This window comes from Watersipora subatra, chromosome 8 (assembly GCF_963576615.1).
Source record: "Watersipora subatra chromosome 8, tzWatSuba1.1, whole genome shotgun sequence".
NCBI lineage: Eukaryota > Metazoa > Bryozoa > Gymnolaemata > Cheilostomatida > Watersiporidae > Watersipora > Watersipora subatra.
The window spans coordinates 40,330,332-40,355,635 of NC_088715.1; the positions used below are offsets into that span (position 1 = coordinate 40,330,332).

Consider the following 25,304-nt stretch of genomic DNA (forward strand, 5'->3'; position numbering starts at 1 on the left):
TGTCAATGGTAACCCAATCGTTTATCAATTGCACGCGAAAACCAAATTATGCTCACAGGAAAACCATCCGCACCCATGAGTGAAAATGAGTTTTATGAAAAGCTATCGAAAGTAAATGAATACATTAAACCAATCGTTGGGTCGTCTTCTAAAACACCAAATAAAGACTGCACTAATCTGAGAAATCCCACAGTTTGGGATGCAATTAAAGCTGGGTAGGTATATTTTCTAACTACTGCTAGTATATTTTGTGATTAAAACATCCAAAATTGAAAATCTTTATTAGGGCATTAAATGTGTTGAATCAATGTGTACACTTACATGTATTGATGTGAAGAAGAAGAAAGTCCGTCTTTCCTACCCTTCCTTATATCCTTCCAATACTGTCTTATACTGCCTAATCTACTAGCCTTACCCACTAGCTTTATCTAGCTTTATCCACTCACCGTAATTACCAAGACCACCTGTACTGCCTTGAGCTCAGACACCTGCACTTTATTTAACAGAGCTCTGTTGAATAACGTGCAGGTACATACCTTGATACGACACTCTAGAATGAGCCCATCCGTGAGTTGCCGTATAGCTTATATGTCATAGCACCAAGAAGCCAATAAAGCTGTCAATCCTATACTTTTAATCTGTTAGCTTTAATACCATGGCGAAAGCATCGCTTACCTCGACTTCTAGTATTAGAGTCTCACCATTGCCTTAGAGGCTCACCATTGCCATTTCAGCTAAGACACCTTAGAGGGCGACAGAGCTCTCATACTCCTCACTCAACTCAATTTCCTCCTTCTCTAACTTTCTAATCTGCTCCTCAAACCTGCGCTGTAACCTCTGGCTCTTTAACCTAATATTTTTTCTTTTCTCCTCAAATTTATTCTCATCCAAAAAGTCGTCGCTTCCTATTTCGTCTAAAAACTCATTAACTTTGTTCAATATAGAGACTTTCTGGACTTTCCTACTGTTCTTTACTACACCGGCATAACTAGCACCAGATCGAGAAATTGATTCACTAGCTGACATTATGTCTAACTCTCTTTCAGCTTGATCCTTAAGACCAGGCACCATCGGTTTGGCTGTTAATAAACACCTAGGTTTCATATTTTCCTTCAAGCTCATTTTAAAAGTACCAGAAATTGTGCCTAAACCCTGAAAAATGTCAGGAAACTCCCTTATATGGTCAAAATCATCTTTGCACATACTATTAACGTCAAGCAATTTTAGCTGATGTAACTCATGTAATCCTAAAAGATTTTTCCTAGAACCTGTTAAAACATACACGGAAGTGTCGACTGACCTAAAAGTGCTTCTGATTTCAACTTTACAAATTCCAGCTACAAACAAAGAAGATTCATCCGCGCTATATAAACTACGTTCAGGTTTACTCAAACTCAGACCAAGTATTTTACTAGTCTCTTCTGTTACCGTAGAAACTTCTGCTGCTGTATCGAGTGTAAACTCAACATTTTTCCCATTTACTTTTAAAACTTGTTTAATGTCACTACTACATAGCCCATCTTTATTGCTCTTGCTTGTCTACTATACTTGTACCTATCTCCTGATGGGCCTCTACTACTACTACTGCTGCTATATCTCTTACAATCATGTCTAGACTCTTTTCTTTCACTAAACTTGTTGCGAGGACAATCCTTAGAAATGTGACCTTTCTTTGAACAAACAGCACCTAGCACTTGAGAAATCCCTAACATGATGTCCTTCCCTGTTACAAGCAAAGCAAATAATACTTCTAGCAGGGGAATTATATCGTCTAGGTGATGACCTTTTATAACTTCGTCTACCTTTCCACCCAGGTGAAAAGGTGTCAGACCTATCACTACCTGAACTATCTCTCCTAGACAGCCTAAATCTAGAACGCTCATTATGAGATTTCTCAATCTTCCTAGAAACTTGGCAAACAGGTGCAACAGAACTACTGTAACTAGATTCCACCTTGATATCTCTCTTAGCACCACTGATAATAAATTCTGATTCTCTAGCTAAATGTCTAGCTTTCAATCTGTTAGATAATTGCTCCCAAGTTAAGTCAGTCTCCTGCATTAACTCTTTCCTAGCACTGGAATCACACAAACCATTCACTGCTGAAGCTACATAGAAGCACTGCCTCAAATCATCATTACCATCACCAAAATCCATATCTCTACCTAACTTTTCCACTCTCACCAAGTACTCTCCCTCTTCTTCCCCTAAAGCCTGTGAAATCGTAGCAAATTTCATCATTCTCACAAAAACACTTTCCTCTCTCTCATAATAACCTCTCAAAAGATTTAAAGCAGTCTGATAAGAATCAGCTGCTTGGCTCGCAATATCAAACCCTAAGCTTTTCAGTAACTCTATTCCTCTGCTACCGATAGCGCCCAATAAAACTAACAGCTTAGTCTTCCCCGCAAAGAGTAGGACACTACCTTCAGAATTATCCATACGGAACGAAGTAAGCTCGCACGCAACTTCAAACTCATTAAGCCAAGACTTAAAGGAACTAGAGATGTTTCCACTATCTAGCCTCAACTTAGGGAAAACACTAACATCTAACTGTCTAGCAGCTATATTCCCACACAACTATAACAACAACCACTTTCGACACACCTCATAATTAACACCTCAAGGATTCACTATAGCACTGCTACGATTATGCTACTCCACTACGTATACAACGTGGCAACCCAAATCTATAAATAGCAATCACCTACCCGAACAACGCTATGACACGCAATAGCGTTACTAATTAATATTACCAACCCTCAACGATATACTAGAACAACACAGTACAATAACACCCCTCAATTAATTAATGTAACAACACAGTATCCTGTCTATGACGCCATGTTAAATAACGTGCAGGTACATACCTTGATACGATACTGTAGAATGAGCCCATCTGTGAGTTGCCGTATAGCTTATATGTCATAGCACCAAGAAGCCAATAAAGCTGTCAATCCTATACCGTTAATCTGATAGCTTTAATACCATGGCGAAAGCATCACTTACCTCGACTTCTAGTACTAGCGTCTCGCCATTGCCTTAGGCATCCTTCAACTTATTGGCTGTTGCCTCAATTACTATTGACACCTCAGCCCCATTATCAAACGTAAGCTCCACATTTACTCCATTATCTTCTAGATACTACACAATTCTCTGGCCTAGTCATTGATCTTCACCATAGTTATCTCAATAGCCAACAAATCTTGCACTTTTACCCCTGCTACTGTCACTGTACCTTTCATCATGCCTATCCATCTCTCGCTTCTCAAACCAACTGTCTCTCTCATACATGTTTATGCTGTAATATCTGGGTCTATTTCACTTATCCCTTACATCATGAGAACTTTCTCCGCCCCAATACCTCTCCCTGCTGCTATGTCGACTGCCATACCTTACTTCTCTACCCTTATCTCCGTATATCAGGATACGTGTCCTCGTTGCCAACAAGAAAAACGTTTAATGGAGGGACAACTCCGCATGTCATGGCCACTATGCTTGCAATTGTAGCATACTCTATCTTCACTACCTTCTCTACTATTTGCTCTATATCTTGAGACAAGCCTCTCTCTGTTATTGTCTCTATACTTCCTACTGTCCGTGTCCTTGTTACACTCTCGACTTCTTGCTTTATACCTACTAACATCACGCTCATCACTACTATCCCCATATCACTTTTTACCACTCCCAAGACTGCTTCTAGGAGAATATCTACCTCCTGAGTCGTATTTTTTATCTCTACAACCACTCCGGTACTGCGCACAACTGTCGCACTCTGATACCCTTGTTACCTCTTTTTTAATCTCACATTTTAAATTGCTACCTCTACTATCTGCTCTCACAAACCTGTCTGAATGATTCGCCATCTCACGAGCCCTCAATGCCTCATTCAACATCACCGTAATTACTAAGACCACCTGTACTGCTTTGAGCTCAGACACGAATATAGCCTGAGCCTAACAAATCCCATTCTCCAACAAAATGTGCATTGCGTGCGAGAATATTCTGCATGTCTTGTTATATCACGAAATAGCCATACTTCGATAGCTCAAACCAAACAACTACTCGCACAAAAAATTATTCAAACCCCTTCAGCGATACTGTTGTAGAAGACAGTTCTGACTAGCCACTAGCAAGTGAATTATACGTACAAGTTGTCTTATACTCAATGAATAATAGCTCTCATGCACAACTGTAATTGTTGCAAGCAAGGTGACTGGTAAGTATGGCTCTATTACTCAAGCTCTATAAACATGAAAAAAAAAACATTTAAATACAATTCAATGATACAATCAAGCATAAGGCTGAAATGAGCTTACAAATAATAAATACCCAAACAGTTATGCTTGTCAATGTAAGAATGTCAAAGCTCTACCTATACATATGCAAAAAGATGTGCATAGGTAAATTAATGTTACCACGATGTTCTTTACGGTAATAAGGAAGGTAATTCTTTGCCTTGTAGTTCTTGGCTTTGTTGTTTGCAGTTCTTTTCTCCGGGCTCTTTGTTCTGTCCCTCACACTGGAGTACAGTTGCTCATACATAGCAAATGCTGGGTGTTAGTTCATTGGCTTTCCATCCAAGCTGGCTTCTGAATTACAGCGCTAATCTGAGAATAACAGTGCATATGGCAATTCGGGAAGCTCAGCTTAGTAAATCGATCACACTCTCCATCCCGAGATGCGATGCCAGTCTGCTAGTATTGACTTACCAGCGTCGATAAAGGATGGATCATGGATTTAGCTCCAGTGATGACAACCCTGTTGTAATCTTTGGTTACAACAGGGTTGTAACTTTTGGTTACAATGCTTACTTGTCCTGATAATGCAGCTTGTTAGAGTGAGTTGAACATTCTAAGTAGGCGTTGACACTATAGCAGGCTCTGAGACCATAGATAGAGGTATCTGAGATTCCCAAGTAAGTCTCCAAACTTGGTGTCATCAGACATGCCAATATCTTTTTTAACGCCTTTGAGCTCAATATCACACATGATTCTTCAACTAAAAAGATTTCTTCAGGGTGTGCTTTGGTCATTTAAGTGGCAGAACTTGTTTTTCCCGAGACATGTTGAGATTATAAAAATGCTGACCAAGTGCAGCATCCGCTGATGTTGGATCCTCCTCAGCACTGATTTGCTCTCCATATCATTGAGAGAATCATTTTTTTCCTAGTTGACATCCAGGCTGTCTCTTGGAATTCTAAGTTGTCCAGTTGGATCAGGTGCTGGCGTGAACAGCTTGAGATGATATTCATCGACGGTTCTTTGACCAAAACTTTGTAAATGCCATTGTCAAAGATCTTGTTGATAATGTATTGCTCATCAAACTTCGGTAGGAGTTTTGGGTGGATTCCTTTTTTTCTCCACTTGTTTTGCACTAATACAAATCACCTTTGAAGATTGCATCCTCTTGATCAGGTAGTGTAGGAAGTAGCATTTGTTGAATTCCAGTGATCTGGTAAGCGGTATCGAACTGATTCGCATATGTGAGGCATAGTCCCTTCGTGTAGTCTCATTGACATCATGTGTGCCACCTATTAACTGGTCAGGTAGCCTACATTTCCGTGCTAGCATCAAATAGTTTGCAGTTTCCTCTGTTGCTGTATGTGAGATTGCTCTAAAGGCCCTCATGATCTGTAGATGCATAATGTCCCAGTTTTTCTTAGCATCCATCTGACCAAGCAAAAGACAGCAAAGGGAGTTGCCCAAATTCCTATTTCCACGCTCTACCACACCATTATGTTTGGGTAATATGCTGTTGTGTGAGTTTTAGTGATCCTCCACATTGCACAGAGTTCTGTCATGAGATCACCTTCAAACTGTGTTTCTCTGTTACTGTGGAGCTCTTCAGGTAATCCTAAATAATAAAAGACTCGGCTATTTAAAGCCTCAGCAACTATAGGAGCTGTAGCATTAGGTAGCAGTATAGCGTCCTGCCATGGAGTAAAACGGTTTGACAACACAAGAATCCATCCGTTTCCTCGAGTGGTCAAAGGTGGTGGTCTCGCTAGGTCGACTGCAACCTTTTGCTGAGAATGGCCAACCCAGAAAGGTCCTGGACTTGAAAAATGGTGCAAACCTCCAGACTTTGCTCGCTGGTATATCTCAAAGCTGTTCACCTACGTCAGGAGTCATTTCTGGTCACTACTATGTCAGTCTACGTCTTCGAAGAGTCCTCATTATCCCAGCTTGAGAAAGGGCATGTGTGTTCTACACTACCTGCTTTTGCATGTTCATAGAACAAAGTATCATCTCCCGATATATTTTTCCAACATTTATATGAGCTACCAGCATTTGATTTTCTCTTATCTGCATTAAAGAGCATAATGTTAAAAGTTGACTTGCAACAAAATTCACATTACCGTTATTTGATATGAAAAGGTTCACCATGTCTTACTCTGTTGTGTTGTAGGTGCAAAATATGTGGAAAGGTGATTACAAGCTCTTGAAAGCTCAAAAACGAACAGAAAATCGCAGCCACACGAGACCGCCGTAGTTTGGATTCCCTTTCCAAAACGGCTCAAATGTGATGTCATTGTGAGAGATGGTTTCTGTTTACACTTTCATGCAACCTTATTCGTCGAAATATTTTCACAAATATACTTCACGTATTCAATAAAACTATGTCTATTGTTCTTACGCGTCTGTTTTATCGTCATTGTAATGCTGTCACTTTTAGCAGTGATATCTTATAACTTACCGTAAAAAATCGTTAAACTTTTTAACTTTAGCTCGAAGGAGTACATATCATTGTCTGATAATCATGACGAGCCTGTTGGTCACCTGTGATAATTGAAAAGTGCTGCAAAAATTATTTGCGAAGTATTGGGTCACATGATCAGAGAACGACTTAACGATTGAATAATGCCGAAACAAAACTGTAAAGTAGCGAGCATCTATATTTGATACGGGGTCTTCGGTAAAACCCGAAGTGTTTGTCATAAACTAGTACTACGATAAGTTTTATATTGAGCTTTGTATTGGCCTTTCAATTCACGTGAGAAAATGCGTGACAAGACGATAACCAAATTTCGTGGTTACGTCATCGAAATAAAGAGATTCCAATCTACGGCGGCTTTTCGTTTTTGAGCTTTTAAGAGCTTGTAATCACATTTCCACATATTTGGCACTTACAACACAACAGAGTAAGACACGATGAATTTTTTGATACCAAATAACTGTAATGTGAATTTTGTTGCAAGTCAACCTTTAAGTTTTCATAATTCTGTAAGGCGAAGGTTGACTATGGCTGCATCCAGAGGTTGTTGGTTTTTGACAGCATTGTAAATAGTCGCAATATCACTTGGGAGCATCTGAGCCTGACACAATCCATCAGACCTAGGTGTTTGGCATTGTGGTGCTGGTGAATGTTGGTTGTTATTCATTTGTTGATTCGCTTAGTAATCTCAAGCTGTCTGTTCCTGATAATTCTGACAGCCATCAGTAGTGCTGGAATCTTCTACCGTGGAACAACCATTACCATTAATTACGATTGAGTTGGCAGCTGATACTTCAGTCTGTACTAGCAACTTGATGAGTGCACTTGTCTTCCAATAAATCATCAGTGCATTCTTGCGCAATCAAGTTCTTTTCAGCAATCCTAGTACACACAGGGTTTTCATTTTGTGCCCTTTCTGATAGTTAGTTTTAGAATTTGCCCATGCTTGATCTTCCTCATAGTTTGGTGACACCGCCACATTTGGTGTAGTCATGGCATGACCTCCTTGATAGCCCATCAGCATTTTTATGTTTGCTCTCTGTTGATGCTCTATGGTAAAGGTGAATTTACTCAAGATCTCTAACCACCTAGCCACTTGAGCAGAATGTGTAGTCCTCCTGCTTAACCATGAAAGTGAAGCATGATCATTACAAATTTTAAACTATTTACCGTACACATATGAACGAAAATAAGCTACAGCTTTTACAATCGCTAACAGTTCTCTCCTAGTTAACCAATAGTTTTGCTGGGTAGATGACAAGGCTCGACTATAATTAAATGTTACCCATTTTTGGCCATCTCGATTTTGAGACAAGACTGCACCAACCTCATTAAGAGAAGCATCTGTGTCCTGGATATTATCGAGAGCTGGATTTGGATAATCCAGAACTGATGCCTTCAGTAGCGACTGCTTCAGTGTGTTGAAAGCTGCATGGCACTCAGTCCATTCAAACTTCACTGTTTTACCAGTTAGCTTTGTCAGTAGTCAGGCTATGTTGGCAAAGTCTTGCACATACTGACAATAATAACCACCAGTCCCAAAGAAAGAATGTAGCTCGGTCAAATTTTTTGGAGCTGGCCAAATAACAGCGGATATTTTTTGGATTGTTTGTGACACTATTTCTACTAACTATATGTCTCAAATATACCACTTCTTTATGGAAAAATATGGTATTTGGACGGTTTAAGCTTGAGTTTAGCCGATCGAAGCTGAGATAAGACCTTTTCAAGGCTGAGGTAATGTTCTTCGAAACTGTTGTCCATGACTATAACATCGTCTAGATACAGCTGCAAAGTCTTTCAATTGAGTTCTTGTAACACTTCCCTCATCATTCGTTGAAATCTTGCTGAGGCTGCTGTCTAACCGAATGGCAAGACTTTCCATCTCCACAGCACTGAAGCTATGCAACAACATTGCAATCGCTCTTCGTTCCGAAAGCTGAGAACGTGTTTCAGTTGCCTTCTCATACAGGGTCTTCAAGTGAGATGGGAGAGCAGAAATATTTTCATCTGGCACAAGCTTCTTGTGGTTCCCATCCATCATATAGACAGGTGAAACAAGAATTTGTCCCTTTCCAAGCTGGCGTATTGCCCTGTAATAGGGCCAGCATTAAAATGACATACTTGCATCGCAGGATTAATGCATCTAACAAAAAATTCTTTTTGTTTCATTTGTTCACTAACAGTAATAGCTATGCCATGCTTAGCCACAACCCCTGTGTCCTGCAATATGCCAATAGGGCTACCAATGTTATTCAACAACCGACATTGGATCAATCGTTCAGATCTAGTAGGAAGAGATTCATTAGCACTTACCGGTACCCTACTAACAAAATCTATACCACGCTGGTTGATGCGTCTAAGTTGTTTGCAACTCATCGCCACAGTAGACTCGAAACAACAAACTAAGTAATTTTGGCTTACTAAAAAGGGCGTTCCATGTATAGCATCTGGATCAATGTCAGCAACAAGAAAGTATAATTTGATTGGTTGTGACCTTAATCTGCCAGCTAATCTTATCTGTCCAGAAGATCAGCTAGAGTGCCTGTAGGGTGTTCGAATGTCAACAATCCACTAAGAAATCAGTGGTATTTATCATATTATATCAGTGCTATTTGTTGGATGTTAAAAACCATTCAGGCACCAAAACCAGTTTAAATCCTGTTTTAAATACTGAGCTTGGTATGAGTCCGGTAGTTATCATATGGGATAGTTAAGTCCATTTAATGACTGCAGGATGATTATACTGGGTTTGTGGAACTAATATGTTTAATATAATTATATTTAACAGTCAGACAACTCTAATACTTTACAACCTTTACAACCTCTCTACTCTGATTTATAATAGCAAATAAGAACTGGGTTTATGTAAATAATGTTGTATGAATAGTGTTATGAACAACAGCAAACAGTTCTATGACATAAAAAATCACTATCATGTAAACTATCATATGTAATAATAGATTACGATTCACAAGTGGATCACATGGCCTTCGGGTGTGCGCAGATCTGCTAAATGCACTACTGCTGTATAACTGGCTGAATACAGTTTTAACTGGTTATGATTGGTTCATAACAATGATAATATGAAGTGATATACATGTCATGTCTCAGTATAATTGTTATCTTTGGTAACACTACAGACTTGAGTAATTATAATACATTATAAAAAATATTAATCCTTAGCGCTCTTATTCTCCAGGCTTCTTGTGCCCACACAGAATTTTGTGAAAGAACTTGGGCCAGCCATTGTGCAAGGCAAGGATGAGAAGGGGCAGACTGCTGCCCACTGGGCATGTCTGGGTGGACACTGCGAGGTGCTGAGATATCTAATCGAGCTCGGAGCTCCAATAAATGACCAGGCTGATGCCGAGCCCCAACAGTTGCCCATACACTGGGCCTGTACGAATGGCCATATTGGTAGGCTCTCTAATAACTACCTAGTCTGTCATCAGGGAAAATTACTTTAATTATACAGTCATACTTCGACTTACGAGCTTAATGCGTTCCGAGACTGAGCTCGCATGTTAATTTGCACGCATGTTGGTGCAATTTATTTATATATAGAACAATTAAATATATATTGATTGGTTTCCATACTCTAAGAAATGCAAATAAAACATTCAAAACAAGATATTGTAACAGAAAGAACATGTTGGTTATTGTCCTAACTTACCACATGCTTTCAAAAAACAACAAATAAAAAATAATGCAAGGAAATGTGATTAATTAAAATGTAAAATTAAATACATACAATAGCAGCTAACGCTAGCATTTGCCAGGGAGGGAGATATAAGTTATCCTTCATTACGACAGTTGACTTTGATAAATCTGGATTTTACCAACGTTTTAAAAGATAAACTTAGAAGCAAACCTAAAAGCAAACTTTCATTTTCAACTTAACATAATTAAAATTTCTTCGGCGTTCATAGTTTGAAGTTTCTCGCTGGTTAGCTAATTTTTCCTTTGTTTCGCTTTCACGACCAGCCGGCCGTTTTAAGATAAACCTATCTAAGGACATTTGCCTTTGTCGCCCTTTCGACATGTTGCAATTAGAACGAACACAGGTATCGTCACAAGGGGTTAATGCACGACCACTAGCCAACTTGTCCGAATGTCTATTTGTCTAGTTTTGATAGATAGCACCGGCCTTTTCACATAGCATCGTTTCAGTACGCTGTCACCGGCCAATTGTTTATCTTTTATCCAATGCCTGAGCAGTCTCTCCATCAGCGGTCGTGAAGATCGCTGTGCCGTTTATAAACTATGGTTAGTCCTTTTGCGAACTAAATGCCCTGAATATAATCCCTCTGTTTAATAATTGTGGATGTATTTCTGTCAAATTGCTGAGCTAGCTCAATCACGCATACACATTTCGCATATTTTTTAATAATTTTCCGTTTAATATCAACTGTTATCATTCGCTTTTTCTTTGCATTATCTTACATTTTACTGACAAACTTTCGGTCAACGCACAGTACTTTTAATTCACATAATTCTGCACTGAAAATCGCGCATAAAAAAACACGGTACAAAAGTATAACCTGGGCAGTTGAAAAATACAGAGTGATGCTGTTCTTATAAAACACCTCCGGCATACTTGGCAACTGACTCACGTGCTCGTATCTCAAACATGGCTCGTATGTTAGTGCTAACACTTGCTTAAAAGCTGGCTCGTATCTCAAGTTTCTCGTACGTTGGAGCACTCGTATGTTGAAGTATTACTGTATTGATTTTGGCTAGTATTGGTGTCGATAATGTATAATGTATTGCATCCGTTTGGCAACATACATACCGTAAAATCTCTATTTGAATGCCAAGGCTTTCTATTTGTCTACCCTTTTGCTATAATGGTGCTTTATTAAAGGTGACGTTCAAATAAAGGATGGCGCTTTATTTTTCAAATAGCCCGTTGGAATTTTGGGAAGATAAATTTAATCCTTTGGCAGGCCAAGTGAACGCCACCTGTATTTTGCTCTCTCCTATGGGCGTAGCGACATTAACCATTTTGGTTGCGAGAAATCTACTACAACTCATCTCCAACTTGTCATAAATCCCTTAATAAATATGCACTGGTAACCTGAGAAATGTCTCTACCAGTTGATATCAATTGCGCCCAATTAACCTGTGATAATCTGATAGCTTGCAATTTGTTGCAGCTTTCAACTTTTTCATTTCATTCTAAATTTGAAGGCATGTTTTGGTTACATAACTATATTTAACAAGGTCGCATGAAGCCATTTGCACCAAATGATATGTTTGCTACAGTTTGCAGCAAAAACTGGCATTTTATGTGCAATAGAGGGGTTATAAGCATCGATCCATTGTAAGCCAGGTTTAAATAATGGCAGTTATGCTATCAAATAATATGCTGTAAATCTTCAAGTTTATAATTTATGTAATAAGAATCTATCAATTGCTACAAATGTATATATATTAAAGAACGAGTGACATAAGCAAACCGTATTTATAATATACTGGCTGTGCTACCCACCGTCGCCCGAGTAATAAAAAAGACTGGTCAGAAAATTGATTTGTATTCAACATATAAAACGTTTGCCATTCTAACTTTCAAACTACATATCATGAGAGAAGTGTTTTATGTAATTGAAATAAATTGGGAAAGAAAATAAAAACAACTGTGAAGGTTTTCAAACTTTTCCGAACAACTTTTTTTTAAACTACATATCATGAGGAAAATGTTTCGTGCAGGCCAAATAAATTGAAAAAAGTAAAACGACTATAAAAATCTTTAAATGTAACAGTGAAATAAATAGCAAGTAATAGCTAAATTGAGTCTGTTTTGCTACGATTACAATAAAAGATGATTCGGTAATGATACAATTGATACGAACTGAGAAAAAAAAAAAAATCCTGAATATGTAGAATTAATAATAAATATTCTTGCATAGAACTGTGTGTGTATAAAAAAGGTTACTGTTTTATCAGAAGCTATTCATCAATACTGTGAATGCGATGATACGGAGACGATGTAATTGTCCGCGCGAGAAGAATTACCCTCGACCCCAGATAGAGTAATCGAACCTTACGAAAAGTGTTTCTTAACAGTTGCATCATAACGCCGGGGCTGCATTGTTAAAATAATCAGTATGCGCTAAAGCTATAGCCGGAATGACAGATCTACAGACATACTTTGAGAAATATATATGTAAATACAGAAACAAAAATTAATAATTTTGAAGCAAAAATATTTGCATCATTTGCTCGGCCATTTGCGTTCTAATTGTTTTATTCGTCGGACCTATTTCATTTTCTTCTGGCTGTTCCGATACCTTCCGTCGTGTCTTCTGACCTCTACTCTTCTTCTGCACCGCTGAACTACTCGGTACAGATCCCATAGTAATGGCTAAACCATTTTTCACATACTTCAAAGTATCAAGCCCGTGTTATCCAAGGAACTACTATTAGTCCGATACAGTTTGTAATTATTTCTAAGGTGTTGCTTTCAAATTTTTAACGAAAAAGCTGTGAAGCTTTATAGTTGGAAAATGTACTTTGGTACGAACAGCAACAACGAAAGAATTAATTGTTATTGGTGTAACTGATTTATTATTAATACCATTTTGTGGACACTTTTCTATGGATCACTTGATATTATGGGTTCGGAAAGATCAAAGAGTATCAAAGAGTCAAATAGGGTGACCATACCTTTGATAGATTAGCTAATAGAGACTCTTCAGGTAGTTTCTATTAGCTAGTGTACACATCTTCAGGTAGTTTCTATTAGCTAGTGTATACACATCTTCAGGTAGTTTCTATTAGCTAGTGTATACACATCTTCAGGTAGTTTCTATTAGCTAGTGTACACATCTTTAGGTAGTTTCTATTAGCTAGTGTATACACATCTTCAGGTAGTTTCTATTAGCTAGTGTATACATATCTTCAGGTAGTTTCTATTAGCTAGTGTATACACGTCTTCAGGTAGTTTCTGTTAGCTAGTGTATACATATCTTCAGGTAGTTTCTATTAGCTAGTGTATACATATCTTCAGGTAGTTTCTATTAGCTAGTGTATACATATCTTCAGGTAGTTTCTATTAGCTAGTGTATACACATCTTCAGGTAGTTTCTGTTAGCTAGTGTATACATATCTTCAGGTAGTTTCTATTAGCTAGTGTATACATATCTTCAGGTAGTTTCTATTAGCTAGTGTATACATATCTTCAGGTAGTTTCTATTAGCTAGTGTATACATATCTTCAGGTAGTTTCTATTAGCTAGTGTATACATATCTTCAGGTAGTTTCTATTAGCTAGTGTATACATATCTTCAGGTAGTTTCTATTAGCTAGTGTATACACATCTTCAGGTAGTTTCTACTAGCTAGTGTTTACACGTCTTCAGGTAGTTTCTATTAGCTAGTGTATACATATCTTCAGGTAGTTTCTATTAGCTAGTGTATACATATCTTCAGGTAGTTTCTATTAGCTAGTGTATACACATCTTCAGGTAGTTTCTATTAGCTAGTGTATACACATCTTCAGGTAGTTTCTATTAGCTAGTGTATAGATATCTTCAGGTAGTTTCTATTAGCTAGTGTATACATATGTTCAGGTAGTTTCTATTAGCTAGTGTATACATATGTTCACATTGTTTTATTGGCTATTCTATGCGCAGCTATGAAAAGTTCTCATTGGTCAGTTTGTAGCTGTATTATAGAAAATATTCTTTTCCAGCAATAGTTGATATCCTGCTGCAGCACGGAGTGTCAATAGATGCCGTGGACAACAAGCAATGCACTCCACTCATAGTTGCTGCCCAGTATGGTCACACTATGCTCTCAGGCTATCTCATGGGCAAGGGAGCAAGGCTACAGCTCACTGATATTCATGGTGATAATGCACTCCACTGGGCTGGGTTCAAAGGTTACTGTCCAATTTCTTACTTTCTCTAATTCTCTTACTTTTTGTTTTTATTCACCCCTCGCTGTCTGTCTGTCTCGCTGTCCGAGAGTCTCTCACTGTCTGAGGGTCTCTCGCTGTCTGAGGGTCTCTCACTGTCTGAGGGTTTCTTGCTGTCTGAGGGTCTCTCTCTGTCAGAGAGTCTCTCGCTGTCTGAGGGTCTCTCGCTGTCTGAGGGTCTCTCGCTGTCTGAGGGTCTCTTGCTGTGAGGGTTTCTTGCTGTCTGAGGGTCTCTCGCTGTCAGAGGGTCTCTCGCTGTCTGAGGGTTTCTCGCAGTCTGAGGGTCTCTTGCTGTATGAGGGTCTCTTGCTGTCTGAGGGTCTCTCGCTGTCAGAGGGTCTCTCGCTGTCTGAGGGTCACTCGCTGTCTGAGGGTCTTTCGCTGTCTGAGGGTCTCTCGCTGTCTGAGGGTCTCTCGCTGTCTGAGGGTCTCTCGCTGTCTGAGGGTCACTCGCTGTCTGAGGGTCTCTCGCTGTCTGAGGGTCTCTCGCTGTCTGAGGGTCTCTCGCTGTCTGAGGGTCTCTCGCTGTCTGAGGGTCTCTCGCTGTCTGAGGGTTTCTCGCTGTCTGAGAGTCTCTCGCTGTCTGAGGGTCTCTCGCTGTCCGAGGGTCACTCGCTGTTTGAGGGTCTCTCGCTATCTGAGGGTCTCTTGCTGTTCCAAGGTCGGATTGATTGGCAGAAATGTTACCGATTTATTAAACTTGCAGAAGTCTACTTAGCTATCTTGTAAATAGAATTGCACAGCTATAAATAGATTGGAGGCTGCGTAGACACATAGGCACATTAGCATTATTATGAGTAGGTTTGCTGCTAAAACACTAACTGTTTGCTTTTCTTTCAATGAAAGCAAGTATACCAGACTGTATAACAGTAATTGGGTTGGTTCCATGCAGATGCGTTTATCTAATTAGAGTTGATTTCTCTGTGGAATTACATATTCCTAAATCTGATTGGTTAAACCTTTAAGCTTTTCTTTTTCCTTTTAAATATTTGAGAGAAGGTTTTAATTGCTCGATAATTTCACTTTTAATGCGAGAAAGGATGCTCCCAACATTACCTTAGACTAAGATTTGTCCCCTCTTGTTGCCTGCAGGACATGAAGAGCTCATGCGCCTCCTCATATACTCAGGCTTCAGCAGCAGACTAAAGGATGATTACGGCCAGACCGCACTGCACCTCGCCTCCCTCAGTGGCAGCCTCAACGCAGTCAAACTCTTGTGTGACCAGGTGAGGGCCTTGTTGTCTTCTCTTTCCATGCTGTAAACATACAAAGAGAAGACAACTTAAAAGAGATCACTGAGTGTAGCTATATGATGTACCTAACCAAGTTCCATGTTTTAATGTGATGCGATATTACATTAGTTAAATATAATATTACAAAAATGTTGCGTAAAAAACATTACTTTAGTATTTGCTTAATAGATTTTTATATTTCACAATTAAATGTTAAAATTTTACATAAAGATTGTAGTAACTAATAAGTAGATCTTACATTACGTAGCTAGTATGATATTGCATAATACAAGGTTTCAAACTGACAATAAAAGCTGCTATTCTGTTGAAATTGTCGCATCTTATTGTCATTTGTGCGGTGTTAGGAATCAGTTGAGGTCGACCTCAGCGACAAGAATGGCAAGACTCCATACATGTTGGCAGTTGGCAGAAAATACAATGATATCGCTTCTTACCTCAAGAAGCGAGCTGATCACAAGCAAAGTGTACTCCAGAAGTTTGACTTCAAGTTAGTTTATCTTCACATTCTCTTTCTCCCTTTACACCTATTACTATTACTATTATTATTTCTCCTATCTATTTGATTGTGTCTCTCTCATAGCTTGTATTTATTAAGGATTGTACATACTAAAGACTGGCGGACTGCTGTTGATTGTCTGTCTGAACAAATCGTCCTATTATTATCATTATCATAATATATTAAACAGTACAGGTACCTTGTAGCTGTTATAATAGTATACTATTAAACAGTGCAGGTACCTTGTAGATGTTATACTAGTATACTAGTAAACAGTGCAGGTTCCTTGTAGATGTTATACTAGTATACTATTAGACAGTGCACGTTCCTTATAGTTATTGCGATTGCAATTATTGGTTCCTTTAACCATTTTTATAGAATAGGCATTTAGCATTTATTAACATTTGAAGTTTCTATCGTTAAATTTTTAGTTATGGATTGGCTGGAAGAACTCTCTGCTGGTTTATTAAATATTGATGGAAATACACAGTCTACTAAATACTACAATTTCTGCTATCGTAAAGTCTGACATGTTCAATCGCTGTTCCTGTCAGCAGTTAGAGCAGTTAAATAGTTAGTGAGTAGTCCTTGAATGCGTTGGACACAAATTTACATCTTCCTATCAACGTCCTTAATATCATGCATCAATATGCTAACCCAAAGGCCTCATTATGCGTACCGACAAATTGTCTCCCCGATGCGTCGTGTAGACATTTGTTGTGGGTATTTGTATTGTGGCGTGTGTCGAGATGAATTGTCTTTGCAATGAAGTCTGTGCAGTTAAACGGTGAGGATGAAAACATCGAGTATAAAATTACTGAAGTTTATCAGTTAGTAACATACATTTAACTATAGAAAAAAGTATTTTAAAATATATTATCTGAACTGTTCTATAAACAGTTCCACAAACGGTGGTTCCATAAACGGTTCCAATTAATACTAGTGACTCTTGTATATTTGTTAGCAATGAGAAGGTCTCATTATTTCAGGCCATCTTCCTGTTGTTTTTAGGGCGCTCGTGTTTGGTCCAGAAGGTAATTCCAAATACCCGATGCTATTTTTCCTCTTCATAATGATGTTCTGGGCCTATCCTTTATATCTAGTCAAGGTGAGAGGTCAAGGCCAAAGTTAGTCGTTTATGAAAACTATCATGGGATCATGTTTTGTTAATCGGAAGTACTTTTACATTCAACTTGTTCTAATTTATTATCACATCTTGTTTTCGTACCGTAATTCTGCTCAATAATAGCGATGTAAACTCTCTTACCTATCTAATGGCGGATTCCTTACTAGTAAGGATTACTAGTAAGGAAACCATTTAAACCATAGATGTAACTCGATAAGTCTAAATTTATTATTATCATTATTCTTAGATGTAAACTCGATGAGTGTAAAGTTATTATTATTCATAGATGTAAACTCGGCGAGTCTAAAGTTATTATTATTATTCATAGATGTAAACTCGACGAGTCTAAAGTTATTATTATTATTCATAGATGTAAACTCGACGAGTCCAAAGTTATTATTATTATTCATAGATGTGAACTTGGCGAGTCTAAAGTTATTATTATTATTCATAGATGTAAACTCGACGAGTCTAAAGTTATTATTATTATTCATAGATGTAAACTCGACGAGTCCAAAGTTATTATTATTATTCATAGATGTAAACTCGGCCAGTCTAAAGTTATTATTATTCATAGATGTAAACTCGGCGAGTCTAAAGTTATTATTATTATTCATAGATGTGAACTCGACGAGTCTAAAGTTATTATTATTATTCATAGATGTAAACTCGGCGAGTCCAAAGTTATTATTATTCATAGATGTGAACTCGACGAGTCCAAAGTTATTATTATTATTCATAGATGTAAACTCGACGAGTCCAAAGTTATTATTATTTTTCATAGATGTAAACTCGACGAGTCTAAAGTTATTATTATTATTCATAGATGTAAACTCGACGAGTCTAAAGTTATTATTATTATTCATAGATGTAAACTCGGCCAGTCTAAAGTTATTATTATTCATAGATGTAAACTCGGCGAGTCCAAAGTTATTATTATTATTCATAGATGTGAACTTGACGAGTCTAACGTTATTATTATTATTCTTAGATGTAAACTCGACGAGTCCAAAGTTATTATTATTATTCATAGATGTAAACTCGACGAGTCCAAAGTTATTATTATTATTCATAGATGTAAACTCGGCCAGTCTAAAGTTATTATTATTCATAGATGTAAACTCGGCGAGTCCAAAGTTATCATTATTATTCATAGATGTGAACTTGACGAGTCTAAAGTTATTATTATTATTCATAGATGTAAACTCGACGAGTCTAAAGTTATTATTATTATTCATAGATGTAAACTCGATGAGTCCAAAGTTATTATTATTATTCATCGATGTGAACTCGACGAGTCCAAAGTTATTATTATTATTCATAGATGTGAACTTGACGAGTCTAAAGTTATTATTATTATTCATAGATGTAAACTCGACGAGTCCAAAGTTATTATTATTATTCATAGATGTAAACTCGGCCAGTCTAAAGTTATTATTATTCATAGATGTAAACTCGGCGAGTCCAAAGTTATTATTATTCATAGATGTGAACTTGACGAGTCTAAAGTTATTATTATTATTCATAGATGTAAACTCGACGAGTCTAAAGTTATTATTATTATTCATAGATGTAAACTCGATGAGTCCAAAGTTATTATTATTATTCATCGATGTGAACTCGACGAGTCCAAAGTTATTATTATTATTCATAGATGTGAACTTGACGAGTCTAAAGTTATTATTATTATTCATAGATGTAAACTCGATGAGTCCAAAGTTATTATTATTATTCATAGATGTGAACTCGACGAGTCCAAAGTTATTATTATTATTCATAGATGTAAACTCGGCCAGTCTAAAGTTATTATTATTCATAGATGTAAACTCGGCGAGTCCAAAGTTATTATTATTATTCATAGATGTGAACTTGACGAGTCTAAAGTTATTATTATTATTCTTAGATATAAACTTGACGAGTCTAAAGTTATTATTATTTTTCATAGATGTGAACTCGACGAGTCTAAAGTTATTATTATCATTCATAGATGTAAACTTGACGAGTCTAAAGTTATTATATTATTCATAGATGTGAACTGGAGTTAAAGTGATTGCCAACTATTTGCAGTGTCTTTACAATACTTGGGATGATCTCTGGACTCACCATATTATATTCTGGGTAACAAATTGTGTCATGTGGGTCTGCCTCTACCACGCCAATACTATCAACCCTGGCTTTCTGCCACGCAATGTATCTGAATATGATATTGCTATCAAACAGGTCTGTATTGGCTATATGTCTTTGCCTTTGTATACACATACCAACATGATTTTTTCTATAGGCTATTGTGATAATAGTATTAGCTACCTTGTTACTATATCTAAAATAATATGATGGTAGCTTTAGTTACCCTGTTACTATATTTAAACTGCTATGATGATAGTTTTAGATACTCTGTTACTATATCTAAACTACTATGATGATAGCATTAGCTACCCTGTTACTATATCTAAACTGCTATGATGATAGTATTAGATACTCTGTTACTGTATCTAAACTTCTATGATGATAGCATTAGCTACCCTGTTACTATATCTAAACTGCTGTGATGATAGTATTAGCTACCCTGTTACTATATCTAAACTGCTGTGATGATAGTATTAGATACCCTATTACTATATCTAAACTGCTGTGATGATAGTATTAGTTACCCTGTTACTATATCTAAACCGCTGTGATAGTAATATTAGCAACCTTGTTACTATATCTAAACTACTATGGTGATAGTATTAGATACCCTGTTACTATATCTAAAATAATATGATGGTAGCTTTAGTTATCCTGTTACTATATCTAAACTGCTATGATGATAGTATAAGATACCCTGTTACTATATCTAAACTGCTGGGATGGTAGTATTAGCTATCCTGTTACTATATCTAAACTGCTGTGATGATAGTATAAGATACCCTGTTACTATATCTAAACTACTATGATGGTAGTATTAGATACCCTATTACTATATCTAAACTACTATGATGATAGTATAAGATGCCCTGTTACTATATCTAAACTGCTGTGATGATAGTATAAGATACCCTGTTACTATATCTAAACTATTATGATGGTAGTATTAGATACCCTATTACTATATCTAAACTACTATGATGATAGTATAAGATGCCCTGTTACTATATCTAAACTGCTGTGATGATAGTATAAGATACCCTGTTACTATATCTAAACTACTATGATGGTAGTATTAAATACCCTATTACTATATCTAAACTACTATGATAGTAGTATTAGCCTCCTGATACAACTTGGGGTCAATTGAATACCGTTTGCCTTTTTACTGATTGCGACGTCTGCTTAACCATCACACTCCCTCATTTGTAGATAGCCCATTTTAGCGAATGGAAAGGCACGGAACACCCACTTAGCAGGTTGTGTCACACATGTCGGCTCGTTAAGCCAGAACGAAGCAAGCATTGTAAAACTTGCAACAGATGCGTAGATCACTTTGATCACCACTGTCCATGGATATACAACTGCGTTGGCTACCGTAACAGGTGCTTATAATAGCTTTTCTTCTATTCTTTCTTGCCCTTATTTCCTGTCTTTCTTTGACCTCAACAGTGTTTTTTAACACTCCCATCACTGACAGTATTTATTTATGCGTTCTTACGTAAAAATATCCAAGTTTATCATGAGCTCTCTAAATAAAACGAAGATGTCTGATTTCTAATCATCAGGAAGCCCACAGGTTTTTCCGTCAACTTATGCACTAATACATGGCCATCTTCGATTCATACACTCTATAATGTGACCTTCTGATCTTGTATACTTGTCTGCACTTGTATACTCGTCTGCGCTTGTATACTCGTCTGCGCTTGTATACTCGTCTGCGCTTGTATACTCGTCTGCGCTTGTATACTCGTCTGCGCTTGTATACTCGTCTGCGCTTGTATACTCGTCTGCGCTTGTATACTCGTCTGGGCTTGTATACTCGTCTGCGCTTGTATACTCGTCTGCGCTTGTATACTCGTCTGCGCTTGTATACTTGTCTGCGCTTGTATACTCGTCTGCACTTGTATACGCATAATTTTCAACTAAACTTCAAATGCAGTTTTATTTAAATTGTATTAAACTGGATTCTTCTAATATTGAGTATCATTCATACTTTTTCATGCATATAATGGGCATAACGTGTATAGATCTTCACAAACAGGTGCCCTATTCTCATTATATCTTCTTCTTTACACTCTCTACATATTGTATATGAAGCAACCTGTATTTAATAGAAATAATGTGGCCTCCGTCATCATAAATGCAGTCTACCCTCAACTCCCTTTCATTCGATTCAATCCTTCAACAACTTATTTGTCCCATGGAATCCATTAAAAATATTTGGCCAAGAGTATAAAATAGGCTAGAATAGAAAGTGAGCAAACATTATAAAATACAATACGCCTGTGGGCGCCTCCTTATCTTACCCTTCAGCCTATGCCTATATTGCCACCAGGTTTCATTCTTAGCCGAGCAGCTCCATTTTTACTCTTTTGGCTTGTGAGTATTCTTTACATGATTCTTCTGGTTTACTTTCTCTCTACTGCATTGTCTGTGTTTATATTCTACACAGCTCGATCTGACTTGCTTTACTGCGCACGAGTGACACAAATGCGTTTATCACTACTGCCCAAATCTTTGAATGCTTGTTTCAACTGTTCCAATTTATTTATGAAGAGCAAAGTGCCACAATTGACCTCCACTCAAAGTGGCTAGGAAAATAATTAGTAGGAAACAAATGTTTTTTTTTAGTTGAATGCGTATGCATAATTCTGTAATTGTAAAAAGTATTTTAACAACAACAGACGCAAGCAAATTTTTAAAAAGTTTGCTCTTGACACAACTGCATCTAGCGAATTTCTGTTGAGTAAATTTAAAGGTTTCAAAGTGAGATATTAAACATGTCGATGAATCTACTAATGTTTTACTAAGCTAGTGTGGAGTAGATGTGCAGGAGAGGAGAGTTGTTAGATTAGAGTAGATGTACAGGAGAGGAGAGTTGTTAGATTAGAGTAGATGTACAGGAGAGGAGAGTTGTTAGATTAGAGTAGATGTACAGGAGAGGAGAGTTGTTAGATTAGAGTAGATGTACAGGAGAGGAGAGTTGTTAGATTAGAGTAGATGTGCAGGAGAGGAGAGTTGTTAGATTAGAATAGATGTACAGGAGAGGAGAGTTGTTAGATTAGAGTAGATGTACAGGAGAGGAGAGTTGTTAGATTAGAGTAGATGTACAGGAGAGGAGAGTTGTTAGATTAGAGTAGATGTACAGGAGAGGAGAGTTGTTAGATTAGAGTAGATGTACAGGAGAGGAGAGTTGTTAGATTAGAGTAGATGTACAGGAGAGGAGAGTTGTTAGATTAGAGTAGATGTACAGGAGAGGAGAGTTGTTAGATTAGAGTAGATGTACAGGAGAGGAGAGTTGTTAGATTAGAGTAGATGTACAGGAGAGGAGAGTTGTTAGATTAGAGTAGATGTACAGGAGAGGAGAGTTGTTAGATTAGAGTAGATGTACAGGAGAGGAGAGTTGTTAGATTAGAGTAGATGTACAGGAGAGGAGAGTTGTTAGATTAGAGTAGATGTACAGGAGAGGAGAGTTGTTAGATTAGAGTAGATGTACAGGAGAGGAGAGTTGTTAGAGTAGATGTACAGGAGAGGAGAGTTGTTAGATTAGAGTAGATGTACAGGAGAGGAGAGTTGTTAGATTAGAGTAGATGTACAGGAGAGGAGAGTTGTTAGATTAGAGTAGATGTACAGGAGAGGAGAGTTGTTAGATTAGAGTAGATGTACAGGAGAGGAGAGTTGTTAGATTAGATGTACAGGAGAGGAGAGTTGTTAGATTAGAGTAGATGTACAGGAGAGGAGAGTTGTTAGATTAGAGTAGATGTACAGGAGAGGAGAGTTGTTAGAATAGAGTAGATGTACAGGAGAGGAGAGTTGTTAGATTAGAGTAGATGTGCAGGAGAGGAGAGTTGTTAGATTAGAGTAGATGTACAGGAGAGGAGAGTTGTTAGATTAGAGTAGATGTACAGGAGAGGAGAGTTGTTAGATTAGAGTAGATGTGCAGGAGAGGAGAGTTGTTAGATTAGAGTAGATGTACAGGAGAGGAGAGTTGTTAGATTAGAGTAGATGTACAGGAGAGGAGAGTTGTTAGATTAGATGTACAGGAGAGGTGCTTAAAGCGGGTTACTGTTAGGACAGTAATTCTCCACTTAACTTCCAGCTCTGTCAATTGTCAAGTTTTACCTGAATGCATAAGAGGTATTTTCTCTAGAACTTCTAAGAATACTCTAAGTTTAGTTTACTAAATCGTTGAGTAGGCCAAAGTTTATACATTATCCCAAATACATTTGCATAAAAAAGTTTTTTATACAAAGGTATTTGATTTACTGCTTGACTCTTTGAGACATACATAATTGATTCACTGTGGGTTTCTTCAAAATAGGTAGGGCTCACTACATGGTGATTTATAACTCAATTTCTTTAGCCAGTTTCATGGATCTATTAAAGTTGGTTATATAGCGTTAGTTTATAGGGCTACTCTATGCATTTGCAAGGTTTAGTTTTTAGGTTTCTTTGTCCCTTCATAGAACTTCGCTGCAAAAGCTATTCTATGTCTTTGTAGACCTTGGTTTTGTTCCTTCGTCGGAATGGTCTCCTTCAATTATCTCTACGCCTTGTACTTCTTCACCCTTATATATTCTTCAGATGGTTTGACATTCATTGTCGTAGCCTCAACACCTATCATGATGTTGGGTTTCATCATGTCCGTCACCCTGTTCATATTTACAGTAAGTCGAGTATAGGCTAAAGCTGTAGTTTTAGGGCTTGTCATAAATGAGTTGTGCACTTAATAAAATAGATTTTTGCACTGGCATATCATTCGGATGGCTGGCAGTAATGTCATTCTTTGATAGCGTAATGTTACCAGAATAACAGCGTGTGATCTCCTGTATTGTATAGATATACCAGATGCTTACCAACTTGACCACTAATGAAGGAGTTAACTGGAAGCGTTACAAATATCTCCATGATGCAAACGGCGCATTCAAAAATCCGTACAACAGAGGATATGTCAAGAATGTTCTGGAATACTTCCACTATCTTCCACCTCAGCGTCTACTCAACCTTGAGCATGTTGCTGTCGCGTGATTGGTTGGCAGGCCCATATTTTAAAAACTGTTCTATCTATTTTTACAGCGTTCTCCAATCAGCTTCCTGTATAGATGTTTGCTAGTTATAGCTTGTTTTTTTTATCAGATATTTTTCTCCGTTTTGTGAGTTTTTACTTTTTAATGCGTAAATGATCAATTCAACAATATCCTTGCCCTCCGGTAACAAGGATATTGTTAGAGCTTCTTTCACTTCTGACCATTTTTGTCTGGCCCTTCTCAGCCAGTTTTCGTCATAGATTGTCAGATTTTTGCGTACACCATATTCTCTTTGTTTATAATGTACTACTTATTCTCTTGGTTCATAATGTACTACTTATTCTCTTGGTTTATAAGGTGTGTTGTCCTTTACGAACACCATTTTCATATAAAGAACTAAACTGCTCAGGATATCATGTATCAAATCTATATTTAACTAGATGTGTCGCAATTTTGTCATTTCGACACTTAAGCAAACAGATCTTGTCATATGCATGATATCATACTAGATCTTCATGTTTTCCTCATCATTTAAATTGGTTAAGTTTTGTTTTTAATTATATGAGAATCTAGTGCTATCACCTTTTTTCTCTCTTAGCCAGTTTTCTGCCTATCAATATATCCCGAACATTCCTA

At 37.5% G+C, this 25,304-nt stretch overlaps 1 protein-coding gene across 1 annotated transcript; it reads left to right on the forward strand.

Annotated features, from left to right (window-relative positions):
- Nucleotides 1-25,304, forward strand: LOC137401650 (uncharacterized). The gene is made up of 10 exons (XM_068088102.1): nucleotides 1-215; nucleotides 9,920-10,137; nucleotides 14,412-14,600; nucleotides 15,729-15,862; nucleotides 16,234-16,376; nucleotides 17,397-17,493; nucleotides 19,579-19,731; nucleotides 20,851-21,023; nucleotides 24,143-24,308; nucleotides 24,481-25,304. Exons 1-10 carry the CDS (start codon nucleotides 49-51, stop codon nucleotides 24,667-24,669), a joined length of 1,629 nt encoding a protein of 542 aa, XP_067944203.1. The 5' UTR covers nucleotides 1-48; the 3' UTR covers nucleotides 24,670-25,304.